Genomic DNA, 15,212 nt, shown 5'->3' on the forward strand with positions numbered 1-15,212 from the left:
TCATGAAGACCCTACCATGTCAGGTAATAATATGGCTTATGAGTAATATTCTTACAATTGGCTTTTGCTCCCCCCGCCCCCTCTCCCCTAAATTCAGCATCTTCATCCAATTTAAAAAGTCAGTCTTGCTTGCTGCCTTGGACAGACTTACTTTCTCTGTTCTATCACTGAGGCAAATGGTGCTGTAGCTCCTTCCAGTTGTGCAATGCCATGGCTAACTTGGTAGTCAGTACTGACAGACACTTCCAGGCCACAAACAGTGCTGTGATTTTCTTGCCATTTTAAGTCTGTAAACAGCACAAATGTGTTGCTACTTCAGAAGCAGGACTTGGGCCTATCAAGGTATAAATAATGGAGAACAAAGCTATTAAATGATGAGAAAGTGGTTCCAAAAAAAACCTTTCCTTTTTGTATTAGGACATGTGAGACTTCACCTGAAGTGCCTGCTGTACTACATCGAGAGGGAGACTTTACACCTGACACCTCTCTCCCAGGTGACTGCCCAGTCAAGTTACCAGGTGCTCATCTTCTGGAGTTGATTCCAGCACGGACCTAAAGAACCAACTCTTTGTGTCAACCATGCCATGTTGCTGTGAAGTGCTGCAGTTCTGAAGACTCAATCTTTCCCAGCAAAACACTATCAAGAACTTCTTGGCTGGTTGAGACAAATATTTTAGATTCCTAAGAGCTGGTTAAGCTCCTCTGAAGCGACCACACTGCCTTAATTTCAGCTGCTATTCTAGAACACATTTACCTCTCATTGGCAATTTCTATACTGTTTACATGCACAAACCGAAAACAAATTTTCAGAAACTCATCTTTTTTATTAGTGTATGACAAGTTAAGAAGGAATAGCACCAACTTGATCTGCCTGGTACCTGAGTAGAACTTAGAGTACAACACAGGTTGCCAAGTGATTTATATCCATAGCACCCATCATATAGGCTAATGCAAGCACGTACATCATTAAACAAAACAACAAGGACAAGTAACAGCTCACATTACAATCTTGTGGGTTTTATCATCCTGTGATATATTAAAGTCCTGTGCCTACATCCAGATAGACAAACTTGAGAGCATTATGTCTCTTCCTGCCTTCTAGAGGACACAACCTACTTTCCTCCTGGAGTTTAGTATTACAAACTTACTGCTGATTTAGTTAGTTTACAGACTAAATCATCGTGATTTGATAGCCATATTATGACAGAACAATTTTTGCTGTCCGATTTACCCAGATTCTATAGTCAAGACGTAGTTTTGTCCTTACTGTCTTTCATATTTTAGAGAGCATCATTGTTGTATATGGGTTGTCTTCTCCCTAACGGTATCCAGTCTAAAAAAGCATAAAGCTCAGTAACGCCTACATTACAACACAATTACTCTATAGACACAACTTTACTGTAATTCTAAGGTTGTGGCTGAAGCTATGTGGTGAGGCAGAGAAAAAAAAAACTTGCATCGCTTCTGTTGATCTTTCACTTGCACTCTTGCATAGACATGAATGACTGACAAAGTCTGTGAGGCTTGCTGGAGTAAATAACTAAAATAAAATTTACTCCTAGGCATGAACGAACCCAGTATGCAGCAAGAGACTGGTAAGAAGTATGCATTGCATTCATCAGGCTATATGGTAAGTTGCCAATAGCATAAGAAACCAAAGACAAAATCCTGAAGTCCCTCTGTATTTGCCCCCATACCTGAATTTCAAGTCTACTACGTGGCTTCATCATAGATGGTGACCCTTTGCCCGAAGTCTCTTTCACTGTAATCATTCTAAGCTAATAGCAGCAGAAATGTGCATACTGTCAACTCAAGTGTATTTTGGTATCACTAAATTTAAAAAAAAAAAAAAAAAAAAAGGAATTTGTTTTTGTATTAGCATGAGGCTACATCATGAAGTCTCTGAGCAACCCCCATTAATTTTGGTGATAATTTCAGCAGTTTGCTCTTTGCAAGAGCACGGTACCATTTTACCTTCCAATTTAAAGCATTTTTATTTTTGCCCTAACTGAAGGATAAAAGGAGAATGCTGAATGTTTTACATACACTAAGGTTACTGAGCAAATATATAGATTAAAAAGGGACACACATAGTCCTGCCACTACATTACTGAATGTCAGCTTCGAGTAAAACCATAGATAAAGCCAAGTATTTAATAATTTTATGTAGGTCTTTTGACACTTTAGAACTGTAGAATTTGTCAGTGGCATCTGTTCAGGTGTGTATTTTTCTTATCTACTTCCCAGAGAACCATGAGGGCAGATTCAGAAACAAAAAAACACCCACAACTTTTGATTATCAAGTATGCACACACAGAAACTGCCTCTATAAAAGTGACTCTTATCACACATGATTAGAGCCTAAAGCAAAGAAGTAACACTATGAAAATGCAATTTTAAAAAGTTATTTTTTTAGAATAGAATTGTTAAGTCCACTTACTGTCCTAAACACTCCTTGACGAGCTTCATTCAGCTTGAAGTCAATGTCACAGAAAGAACAAGTTGCCTAGAAAACGTGTCAAGTACTTAACCAAGTAAGTAATAATTCTATCAAGGATTTTCAGAATACTTCTTAGGAAGACAGAAGCCACAACCAACTACTGCAGCAGGCTTAAAACATTGAATAAAACATTACTCAACTGTATGTACACCTCTAAAACATTCAGCTTACAAAACCATCAAACACACTTTTTGTGTGTTTGTCATACTGGCTATTGCTCAACTATAACTTTAAACACTGATTCAAATTTCCATATCCTATAATCAATTAAAGGTATTTCCCATGAAAATCCTGTTATAACTCTGCATTTAACATGTATCTAAATCCCAATCAAGAAAGCTACATATATTGGGGGGTGGGGGGTAGAATCTCATGCAATCTGTAACAGCTGTTCTGTAAAATATAAAAAGCAAAGCAGAGAAAGATGTTTCCAGAGAGTTCCCTGGACTGTGAAACAAACCTATTCTACAAGAAGATTGGGGAAGACTTCTAGGCCACATTCCTGGCTTTATTTTATTTTGATTTACAAGAGACAACAGCAATATATACCATAAATTTTATGTAACTTTCACTATAGCTTTTGTGCTAAAGCGCACACTTGCACACAAGAGTGAAGTCGAGCTAAGAGGTCTTCAAGTCATCTATGTAATAAACAACTGTCACTTAAGACTACTGTACATGTAACTGATGGATTTGTAAATGCAAAGGACAGAGAGACTTATCCCACCCATTTCTACCAGAAAAAGACTTAAGACCTGAAAACATTTAGATTTTGCACAAAATCATGGAATGAATTGATGTGTGTCCGATATGAGACAAGCTGTCCTTTCAGGAACGTTGCAATTCTGTTTTCAAGCTTTGAGTTTATTTCAGAAATAGAGGAAACATGCAGCCTCATTCACTAATGAACATTTTCTGAATAAATATGCAAATCAGCCCAAAAACTAATTAGAGAAAAGAAAGGAAAGGTCTTGTCACTACATATTATGCCACAAAAATAACAGGCGAAAAAAAAATAAAAATCAAGGGTAGCCCAAGCTCTGAATGTGAGGCTGTGCATGAATCTCAAGGGACCTGTTAAGTCCTGACACACCTGTACAGCCCCATGCTATAACACACAAACATTTCCCATCTTTGGAACCTGATACACACAATACACATTCTGCTGATTACAGCTACCTTTGGTTTAACAGGCCTCTGTAGCTTTGTCTCCCTTACAGCTCCATAGCTTTCTTCTGTATTTATCCCCTCACCTTAATCCCTATTATTCTTTAAGTATCTAACACAGACAATAAATTGCTACCTGCCGAGAGGAGAAAAATATATTGCAAAATGTTTACCTCTGATTCAGAAGAGTATCTTTATTCCCCCACCCCAAGTCTATACCCAACAAAATTATTTACAGACCTTTCTGTTACTACTGTTATTCAAGGCAGGGCATTTTGTTAGGCAGATTTGCTTATCTTTTTCAGGAAAAAAGGGGAATGTATAGTTGTCGTGTCTCTTGCACAGAAACAAAATCGAAAACAGAACTTTATAATCACTAATTGCACTATTTCACAATAGCAACTAAGTTAAGAGACTGTTTTTCTGTTGTACCAGTGCAGGTATGCAGCTCAACAGCCTTTTTTACTTACCTTTCTTTTGTCTTCATCTGCTGGATCAAATCTGAAAATGGCCCTATTCTGAAAAAAAAAAGAAGAGTTTGCATTTGTTACATGAATATCAGCTGCCAAAGTATGTAATACCTGCAAAACTGTTATAAAACTTTAGGAGTCTGCTTAAAACCAAGCTCAGATAATGAGACCATAACCATGTCAACTCATGTCCTTTCCCATTCTACCCAACAGCAACAGCTTCAGTAAGTGGCTCCAACTAACAATTTCACAGTCACCTCACTACTGGTGCAGAGCAAGCTTTGACCTGGGGGCTGTGCTTCTGACGCGAGTTAACAACCTCACACATGGCACTTCACAAGGTGAAAAACATTAGATATAGTCTTAAGTTTTACAGATACCTTATTACTCAGACTCTTACCCGAGCAGTTCTTGTTTATAAGCTTTTGACTGCACTTTGAAGTGTTCCAAACCGGAATAACCACAGTATAATCTTGCCCAGAAAACAAGTAGTACAAATCAAATAAGCCTTACTACAAAATCTACCACTTTCCATATTGTGGCAATTTCCAAAACGCATTACCAAGGTATTTGTTTCTCTGGTACAGTTAAACACAAGATACACATGGTCTAACAGCGAGTTCTTATTTCCTGTTAAACACTTCAAGTAGTCATTGAGTCTAATTCTGTGTTAGTATCCTGAAGTATGTTATTAGTGAAACATTACTCATATGACACAAAGTTTATTCTACTAGTCAAAGAAAACAGCAGTAATACCAGAGAGTTATTTTAATGACATTTTAAAACTTCCAAGCTAAAGATTAAGCATGATGAACAGCTTCTAAAAATTAAAAAACTCAATTTCTGTTATTTCTAATACACAACTTGCTACATCATGCTAGTGACAGAAAACCAAAAGTGACCTTCCATAACACATTAGTGGACCTCTTACCTTTCACAACACAAGCTCACAATTACACAGACAGGCCTTGGACATTTACCCTGCCATCAAAGGTTACCAATATCAGTTACATCCTTGAGGATGGTAGGAAAATAATTCCTTTCCTTTCTCTTACAGGGCTCCCAGTAACACTCTTGAACAAGACAAGTTCAGCAAAATGCCAGCCAAAAGCAGGTGAACATTAACTGATGAGCCAATCAAGATTAGGTAATCTTTGCATTTGCACATGAATATTTTTGAAAATTTACATAAGAAATGTAGTGACAGCAAGTAGTCTAAGCACTAGAGGAACAGAGATTTGGAATAATGATTGCACACAGGACAGCATGGAGGAGCAAGAACAAACCCATTAATTTCTCTCATAGTTATTCTATAGCAACCTCCACCTTAGAACTACACTTGATCCATCCTTTCTCTCCAATTAAAGCATATTTAGTTGCTTATTTGAAAAAAAAAAAAACAACAAACAAACTTAAGGAAACCTAAAGCCCAGAAGAGGCATGGGTAAACATCTGGAAGCTGGAGTACTGTGCCCAGTCTTTGCTGGCCCACAGGCAATGTAACTAACACATTGCACAGAGAAAGAGATGTAGGAAACATTAAGGAAAACTTTTTAACAAGAAACACAATAAGAGAAATGTCATATTGAGACAGTATTAATAAAGATTCCCCTCCCACTTCAAACAAAGCATTTAGCTGCACACATAACTCCAAGTCTTCATTCAAGACCTGAAATGTCAGAATAGAAAGCACACCAGCTCTCACTCTGATCTTGAGAATCCCAACTTAAGCCTAAATAATTCATCTGGGGAAGCTGCAGAGAAGGCATAAAATCCCGTATAGCCAAATTAAGAAATTACGTTTGTGTGAGCTTTTTGACTAAACACATTTAACAAAGAGTCATTTTCAAGAGTAAATACCAGAAGTAAAAGGTTCCCTCAATCAGAATCCTTTCTCTGTACCTCAGAGGTCAGCGAATTAAAAGAGCTAGATGTGTCTAATGAACAGTAGACCTACCAGTCCTTCAGAGAAAGTGCCCTGCAACTGCACCAATGTCTACATTTGAATTTCATGTGCACAAAGGCAGCCTATGTCAAGACTGTTGCTCTACTGAAATCTAGGTGTCAAAATGCCCCTATCAGGGGGTGGGGGGATAAAATCCACCTAATATCTAGCTTCACTTCAATTTCTGCTTCCCAACATTACCAGGAAAGGCTGAGGGGCTTGGGTCTTTTTAGTCTAGAGAAAAGATGACTGAGGGGGGATCTTACCAATACTTAAAAGGGAGGGTGCCAGGTAGATGTTAACAGTCTTTTTTCAGTGGTGTCCAGTGATAGGACAAGAGGTAACAGGCACAAACTTGAGCATAGGAAGTTCCATCTAAACACGAGGAGGAACTTCTTTACTTTGAGGGTGGCAGAGCACTGGAACAGGCTGCCCAGAGAGGTTGTGGAGTCTCCCACTCTGGAGACATTCAAAACCTGCCTGGACACCGTCCTGTGCAACCTGCTGTAGGTGACCCTGCTCTGTCAGGGGGGTTGGACTAGATGATCTCCAGAGGTCCCTTCCATCCTTGACCATTCTGTGATTCTGTGAAATCCCTTCACTTCTTGATTTAGCATACGCATATCACACTGTAATGGCAGTAGGCACTCTTTAATATCCATCAGCATTAAAAGCTCAACCTGTTGCAACAGATAGCCGTCTCTCCTTCTCCCTCTGCTTGGCCAGAAATGCAGAAAACTCAAGTGAGGTCTGGCAGTCCATTTTATGCTCCCACTGCAGGGCTACTCCTCTTTGTGTTGACACGGCTACTGCCGAAGCAGTGCAAAGGCCTCTCTCCCTCACACCAGGTAGACCTGGCGACCAAGGACAGCACCCCGGGCAGATGAGCAGGTACACGGTGTTTCCATCCAAGAGACCTCAGTGTTATTCTGTCCAGCCTCTTCCCAGAGGCATATGCAGGTTAAAAGACTTGTGAGGCAAACCAGGGCTGTGGAATAAACTCTCTGCACAGCCTGACCGCCAACAGCCCACTATGCCACACGCCAGGCAGGTAAAGCGGAGGCAAGACGGAAGGTGCGGGGGGGGGGGGGGGGGGGGGGGGCAGCCTGGCAACGTGCTTCACCTACCCGCGACACCACCGGGCTGTGCTCTGGTGAAAGCTCGCTTTCCTCCGGCCGCTGTCCTCCGCTCGCCGCCCCGATCCCGCCGCGGTGCCCCGCTCAGCCGGCAGGCAGACAGCGCACGGGGCAGCGCACGGCAGGCGGCCGGCGGGTACCGGGCGGGCTGTACCGGGCGGGCCGCCCCGGCACCCAGCCGGCGCCGCAAGCTGAAGGGACAGCAGCAGGAGTGGTGCCCGGGAAGCAGCAGCAGGAGCCCCGGCCAGCCCGGGGAGCGGGACCCCCGCGGCCCGGTGCCGAGGGAGGGGCGGTGACACCGCCGAAGGGGGGGGGGGGGGGGGGAAGGGGTGTCCGGCTCGCGCCGCGGGGGGAGGACGTACGCCCGCCCAACCGCCCGCCCCTCCCCCCCCCGCCCCAACGGCCCGTTACCTCCTCATTGTACTGCGCCAGGACCCGCTCCACCGCCTCGGCGCCACCGCGCCCCTCCACAGCCTCCAGCACCGCGTCCAGCTCCATGACCGCCGGCCGGCCGCCGCCTCCGCCTGCCCGGCCCGGCTCCGCTCCGCCGGAAGCAGCCACCGCCCCGCCGCGCCCTGACCTCCCACCCCGCGTCCCCCTGACTAGACGTGACGCAACGCAACGCTACCCCTCGAAACCTCCCGGACTAGCGGCCAGCACTCGCGCGCTATTGGCTGAAGGGGGCGATGGCGTGCACCTCGAGCCCTCCTATTGGCTGTTCTTCCGCCCAGTCCCGTCGGCAGGCGAGTGCGGCCAGGGGACTACGCCTCCCAGCATGCCAAGCGGCGCGCGGGATGATCTGATGCCGCGGAGCACAATGGGTACTGTAGTCCGCGCCTGGGCAGCCCTGGCGGCGGCTGGAGAGAAGGCGCGACGGGTCGGGCTGAGGACTGCGGGTTCGAGTCCCCAGCGGCCGCGCCGGCCGGGAGAGCGACCTCAGGTTCCTCAGCGGCACAAAGCGCACCCTGACAACTGCCCGCCTCCTTTGCCTGGCAGCAAAACAGAGCCCTTTTTCTCAAGTCCAACCCACCAGAGCAGTGGGGGTGCACAAAAATTCTCCATTTCCATTTGAAGTCCCCCTGGACTCGGCACTGGCGAGGCCCCACCTCGAATACAGCATTGGGTTTTGGGCCCCTCACTACAGGAGGGACATTGAGGCGCTGGAGCACCTCCAGAGAAGGGCCCCAAAGCTGGTGAGGGGTTGTTCAGGTTGTTCAGGAGAAAAGGAGGCTGAGGGGAGACCTTATTGCTCTCTACAGCTACCTGAAAGGAGGTTGTAGAGAGGTGGGGGTCGGTCTCTCCTCCCAAGTAACAAGTGATAGGACAAGAGGAAAAGGCCTCAAGTTATGCCAGGGGAGTTTTAGGATGGATATTGGGAAAAGTTTCTTCACAGAAAGTGTTGTCAGGCATTGGAACAGGCTGCCCAGGGAAATGGTGGAATTGACATCCCTGGAGGTATTTAAAAGACACGTAGATGTGGTGCTTAGGGACATGGTTTAGTGGTGGACTTGGCAGTGTTAGGTTGGTGGTTGGACTTGACGATCTTAAAGGCCTTTTCCAACCTAAATGATCCTATAATTCTATGAAGACAGTCTCCCCTCCCCCTCTGAGGGGCAGCATGGCCGCCTTGCCACAGCTGCCTGCCTGTCCATTCACAGAGGAGCTGATACGTATATATTTTTTGGAAGGTGGTGGTGTGGGTGTAAGCAACCAGGGCAGTTCAGAGGAGAGGTGCCAGTGCTGTGCCGCTGCCACGTTCTGTTTGTGAGGGTGGGCTGTGCCAGCACCACCAGGCCAGAGCCCGTGGTGACAGAGCAAAGGTGAGCTGCATCGCTGGAGAGCTCTGCAAGACCATACATTCAAAATACATTAAGAAGATCAGAATTCCTATGCTCAGGGTGCTCTGCAATCAAAATTCATTGTCCAGGTAGCAGGAAATGATATATCAAAGTTAACAAAACAAACCATGGCAATAAAAATTCAGTGGGAGCTGCGGTCGGTCTCTCCTTGAAGTATTAATTCCTTCAGGAGGCAATCCGTGGTCATGAAGAGAAACCTTTCATCTCACAAACAATCAGCTCCATGGCAGAAAATACCACAGGGGCAAGGAGGTTTCATCTGCATATGGACAGTGGCTCCAAAGGGCGCTGAAGGTGCTGAGACATGTTGGTGTATGCCTGCATGTTTTTAAGATGCAGACCCAAACTAGGATTGGAATTTTCTGGTTAAGGGTTTCTTGCCACAACAGGTTGAACTGAGCTACAAAACTGGAACAACATGGTCATTGGACTGCAAGGAGTAACAAAATCCAGCCCAAAGTGCGTAACCATTTCTTCTGAGTCAGGTGCATGTGTACACTAATGCAGCTTTGGAAAGAAATCCAGTAAAAATAATCCTTTGGCTGTTTGATTTACAATTCTATCATAAAGCATAAGCCTGCTTAGATTTACTTCACAGCACAACAAAACATGCATTTTACTTATACATTGCCAATTATTTTTTTTGTTTAAATTAAAAAAAAAACCTAAAAAAATAAGATTAGAGTACTGTTACTGCCCTTTAAAGAGCATATTGTTATTCATCATCAGTGCATTTTAGTTTCCACTTTAGGTAGCATATGAAGGATTAGGATTTCAATGAAAGAGAAGGACAGAATAAATTGCATCCTCTACCAAAGAACTGCCAGACCTTTTCAGATGGGTGCATACCATGAGCCCTTCCCATGTTAGTCAGCTTTATCTAAACCTTCCAAAGCAATGTCTGCCCCTGAATTTCATGGGTTTCAGGGTCAGTCACAACAGAATTGTGGGGCTGGGGAGGTCAGAGGCCATTTTTGTCAAAGGGTAGTGACCTTAGCAGCAAGAGGTAGCCTGACAAAAACAGGATTCATGCTAGTGAATGGAGTTCTCACTGCTTTTCCCCCGCTGAGTCTTTTTTCTACCTGGTAATGAAAAATCTTGAAGAATTGCAATGGATTTTTATATGCATACATACACGTATGTTTGTGTATGTGTAGGCATCTATTTAAAATATTATATATGTCATGTTAGTTATGCTATAATATATACTATTACAACATGTTGTATTGTACATATTACATATAACTATTCTTGGTTGTTATGTTGTTGTGAGAAGAAAGACAGAAAGTGAGCAAGAAAAAGATAAAAAAAGAAAAAAAGAAAGAAAAAGAAAAAGAAAAAGAAAAAAAGAAAGAAAAAGAAAAAGAAAAAAGAAAAAGAAAAAGAAAAAAGGAAAAAGAAAAAGAGTGAAAATGAGACTGGTATAAAAGCTTCTTCTGAAAGATTTGTGTAGTGTGTAGTCACATATTTACTTTACATACACATAAATAAATACGTGGCAAGGCAAGAAACAGCAGTTTCAGTTACCATGGTCAAGGGAAGGGCTTAATTAACAGTGTGCAGGCTGTGACTCAGGAGGTTTGGCAATTTGTACTAGGATGATTTAAGAGATTCCTGCCCCTAACCAGCCGTTCTTCCCAGAGGTTATCATCCTCTCATGAGCTGCTGCACTTCACAGCCTGGTATATACCCCTGTGACCTGAAAGCTGTGGCAGTTTATATTAATACGGTGGGTTCTGACCTGTGGTGGTCAAGGAGGGGGCCTGCTTTCCCTTGCAGCGCTTCTGATGCAGATGGTGATGGTGACCTCTGTAGAGCTGTGTTTGGTAATCTATGTATTGCTCCCCATGAATGTCCAGTTTAAATTTCAAAGCCCTCATCAGGAAGCAGTTCAAAGGTATTTGGAAGCGCATGTTCAGACTCCCGTGGCATCAACACAAGTTTCTAAATGAATTAAAAAAAGAAAAAGAAGAAAGACTGTGGAGGTTCTTTTTGCAGAAGACTTTCAAAGTCCTATCTGACTGACAATGTTCTGTGGCTCTTTTTATGAGCAGTTTTGTGGTGCTGCTGTTGGTCAAAGTTCCCTCTCCCAGCACTTCGCTCTTCACTCAGAAAGTCTATATTAATTTCTGGGGCTGACACTGTATCCAATATCCATCCTCATTCCTGAACAAGGAACTCTTCAAGTCAGGGTAAATGAGTTGTCCCCAAACACATTGAAGGATATGGCACATTTGTATACTAAAATATTCTCACTTTCTCCTCTCTATCAGTCAATGGGTATTAGACTTTATTGGGTTTAACAAGTTCTAAAAAAATGTAGGAAGTGCTTCTGGCTTCCCTTGAGTGGTGCTGGTGTTCACCTCTTTCCAAAGATCCAGCTTTGAGTTACTGGTCAGTGCTCCCCATGAGCACCAGACCTATATGTCTGGTCCTTGGAGGCACCACGGCAGGTGATGGTCAGCAATCCATCAGGTAACTGTAGATTGATCAATGTTCCAGCAATAGTGAGTGAGTGAACAAGGTCACAGCGGGCTGTTGGCAGATGCGATGCAATGCCGAGATTTGGGATATGTTGGAGAAGAGAAAGTGCATTTTTCTATTCTAGCGACTCTGCCTTCCTCATACTAATTTTTCACAGTCTTGATGAGGCAGGTATTTCTGTGCTTGTTAATAATTAATAGGCCAGAATCAATGTTTTGATTTAAAAATATTCAATAACAAAATGCAAAGTAGGACTTTGGTCTCAAACACATCAAAACTCCAGCTGCTAAAGACTGGCCACTCAAAAAACTTCTTCATATGACTTACCTTCTTCACATGTAGACACTTTTTCCTGAAGGTAACTTGAGTAAGAATAAAATAGATGAGTTAGCCTAAGCCTGATCTCCCCTGTCCTTGATAAAAGTGAAGAGTAAATGTATATTGGGTAGTAACACCAGCTGGCAGGGGTAAAATTTCAGAAGGTCTGTGACACTAACTGAGGAAACAAGATTTTAATCAGATGTGTAAAGGCGGAGATAGGCTCCTGCTGTGTTTCTGAAAAACCCCACCAGGACCTCAGCTTAATAAGAGCCAGAACACTTGCCAAACCTGGCCTGGAACACCCTTCCTCCCTCAGTCCTTCCAGGTTTCCAGCTCATTCCTGTAGTTACTTTAGACCCCAAATTCCCACCAGTTATATATGTTCTCAAGTCCTTCATTGGATAAAAACATACATGGTCACACTTAGGGGTCTTTTAAGGTTTGCAGCTTGTCGAAGTTTCTGTATTTAAGTAAATTTAAATGGTATCTAATTTCAAGAACTTTATTTGAGTGTGGAAATCCCTCATATACCTTGCACAACTGTACAAATAACACTTTTGTCCATTTTAGGCATAAACATGGTTATCATCACACTGGGTGCTATCAAAGATTTTATTTACAAAACAATTACTAAAATGCCTGATGTCATATTTCCATTTATTTATTTCTTACCCATAGGGTAATAGGTCCACCACAATTGCTTGGTGCATTTTATAATACAGAAGAAAAAGCTATGTTAATAAAATCTAACAAAACCTCACAAATAGCTACAAATCTGACAGAAAATGTCTAAGAAAAATTCTCCCCAAAATACAATACATTTTTCCACACATACACAGTACAGAATAAGTTCAAAGGCACAGCTTTGAATTTTGCTTTTGTAGAAGTATATAGAATTATCACCACGTGAAGGAATTGAGAGAACATTTTCATACCTGTGAATAGGTAATTAAAGGAATAATCATGTTTGCATTGTCATTTTCTTTACATAATTGCTTCATATCATCATATTTAACATATGTGGCTCTGAATCCAAAAATCTTCCCAGTCCCCAAGTCCCTTCTTAACCTTGTCATTACTGACCAGAGAAATAAGATTTTTCCAGATTGTGCAAACTTAACACAAATACATATATAATAAGAACAATAGTCAACTTAAGGCAGTGTATAATTCAATGCTACATGTCTTTTCTTCTCTTTTGTAAAGATCAAACTTACTGGATCAACAGAAAGGTGCATCAATATACAAAGTTAGGTGTAAACTGAAACCTACGACAACGCGTCTTTTAAGGAGCCAGAGAGAGGAATTGATAGGAACAAGTGATGACTTGGCAGAATGGTTTTTAAGGAATACATTAAGAGCTTAAAAGAAGAACAGATGACAGAGTTTTGCTGGGGGTGAATTTCCCGTCTTTAATTCAAATTATAAATAGGTCCCTTTCCAGTAATTTTTTTGTAAGACTCATTAACATTTGTCAATAAGAGAGGGGGGCAAAAATGGCTCACTCAAACTGACATCACACAGGGTTGGCCCACATGCCAGAATTAAAAAAGGCACAGATTGGCCCCAAAAGTGGTCTAGAATAGCACAAAACTCTTTCGGCTACAGGAACATTCAGTCATACTGGTCTGCAGTCTGCCCACATTATGAACTACGTTTATCTGCCCAGGATCTTTTCCATCTTCACCTCCCTTGAAGAACATCCATGAAAAGTCCCACATAACATGAAGTTTTTAGAACTCTCTTAAGTACATGGGCTTAGCTGATATCAGTCATTTTCATTTAGCCCAACCTGTGGTGGCTTCCCCATTGATGTAGGCAAAGCCGGGAAAGTGTTGCATGTGCTCATATTCAGAATTCCTGCGCGTAGTCAAAGGGGCGTACATGTCACTAGAATTCCCATATCTCGTGGAGTGCATGGATGGGCTCGTGTAGCAGGAGTTTGCGGCTGGGACCTCCGGCCAGCGAGGAGTCACTGGTGTGGGATGCAGCCTTGGAGTACTGCTCATCAAACAGGGCTCCATTCTTGATGTTGGGCTGTTGAAAGCGTACTACAATTAAAAAAAGAAAAAAAAAAGGCAAATTAAAGAATTATCTACCGCGTACTTAATTTTACAATAAAGGGTGGTGGTATCACGATTTCGTGCTTAACAAAACCGAAATCATATGAACTGGAAGCCCTCCAACAACTAGGTAACATATTGAAGGTGGATTATCAGATAACTAGTGCCTACAGTCAAACCAAAGTGTCAGGGAAGGTCTTGCAAAGCAGTCACTGCATTTAAATATTGAACTAATTTATCACAGAGCTAGGTACTGGCAGGTGTGTCTGGGAGCAGAAAAATAACTTGAGTTCATCTGATCTTTTTCTCACAGCTTTTCCTTGGAAAATTGCTATTCAGTAAAAAACAGAGTATAAAAGGTCCCAACTTCTGCTTACTCAACTGAGTTTTGAAGGAGGAGAGCAAAAGGATCTTTATTACTGGAGAGGTGCCTTCCCTTTTAAATGTTCACAAGCCATCCTACCAGTTTCTGCAGAAAAATAGTATGGTCTGGCCTCAGAGCAGGCAGCTAATTGGAGAACTTATGAAAAGAGGCAGGCAGGAGAAGAATCTCTGTATTCCCCAGCTGTTCTCAGTGTCAGTTGAAAACTAGAAATCAAAGAAGTTCGACAAATGCCTCCCACTAAGGAGAAGATACGCTGAGGAGAGCATAGGCAGGAAAACAAGAGAACAGCTTCTGCCCTTTGTATCCACAGGCTGCCCAGCAACAGGAAGGAAACTGTGCTTACAAGTGCTTGCTTAACATGTATTTATCTTATTGCCTGTCTTACAGGAGCAGATCATCTCTGTGCTGTGCCTAAAAAATGGCTCTCCTTGTTTTGCCCTCCTGTTATCCATCTGCATCGCAGAGATGGTTAGGATCCCTGTTCCCCTCAACCATGTATCTTCAGAGCTTCTACATTTTACACGCAAATGCATCCATACTCACAGAGCTGTGCCTTTCCTACAAAAAGTGTCATAATTTTAAATTTAATGATCTTTGACACTATGATATTTCCTTAACTAGAAAGCACTCACCAAAGTAGGATTATCACTTCTTCTGATGCTTACAAACCTTGCAAGCTGCATGCTTGCATTTTATATGGCTGAGGGCTGTAAAACCCCTTCCCCATATTTTGGCGGGTCATGGAGAGAAGAGCTGCCATAGTTGTTCCTAGGAGGGAGGCGGCAGTGATTCCCAAAGGGTCTCATTACATTACTCCACTGCCGGATGGGGCTGGGGTTAATCAGTTGCGTAAGCAGGTCCCCGAGGCAATTACAGCAATGCC

At 42.8% G+C, this 15,212-nt stretch overlaps 2 protein-coding genes across 2 annotated transcripts in view; both read right to left on the reverse strand.

Annotated features, from left to right (window-relative positions):
- RIC8B (RIC8 guanine nucleotide exchange factor B) overlaps positions 1 to 7,755 on the reverse strand; it is a 38,427-nt gene extending 30,672 nt beyond the window's left edge. Inside the window, exons 1-2 of the mRNA XM_082482090.1 lie at positions 7,629 to 7,755; positions 4,137 to 4,184 (exon numbers count right to left, since the gene is read on the reverse strand). Of these exons, the coding sequence (XP_082338216.1) occupies positions 4,137 to 4,184; positions 7,629 to 7,715 (135 nt within the window). The 5' untranslated portion in view covers positions 7,716 to 7,755. The remainder of the gene's footprint in view (positions 1 to 4,136; positions 4,185 to 7,628) is intronic.
- Positions 7,756 to 13,659: 5,904 nt separating this feature from the next.
- RFX4 (regulatory factor X4) overlaps positions 13,660 to 15,212 on the reverse strand; it is a gene marked incomplete at both ends in the record, with an annotated part of 97,626 nt that continues 96,073 nt past the window's right edge. Inside the window, one exon of the mRNA XM_082498413.1 lies at positions 13,660 to 13,932. Coding sequence (XP_082354539.1) covers positions 13,660 to 13,932 — 273 coding nt within the window. The remainder of the gene's footprint in view (positions 13,933 to 15,212) is intronic.

This window comes from Vanellus vanellus (assembly GCF_965231255.1).
Source record: "Vanellus vanellus genome assembly, chromosome: 1".
In the NCBI taxonomy this organism is placed as follows: Eukaryota; Metazoa; Chordata; class Aves; order Charadriiformes; family Charadriidae; genus Vanellus; species Vanellus vanellus.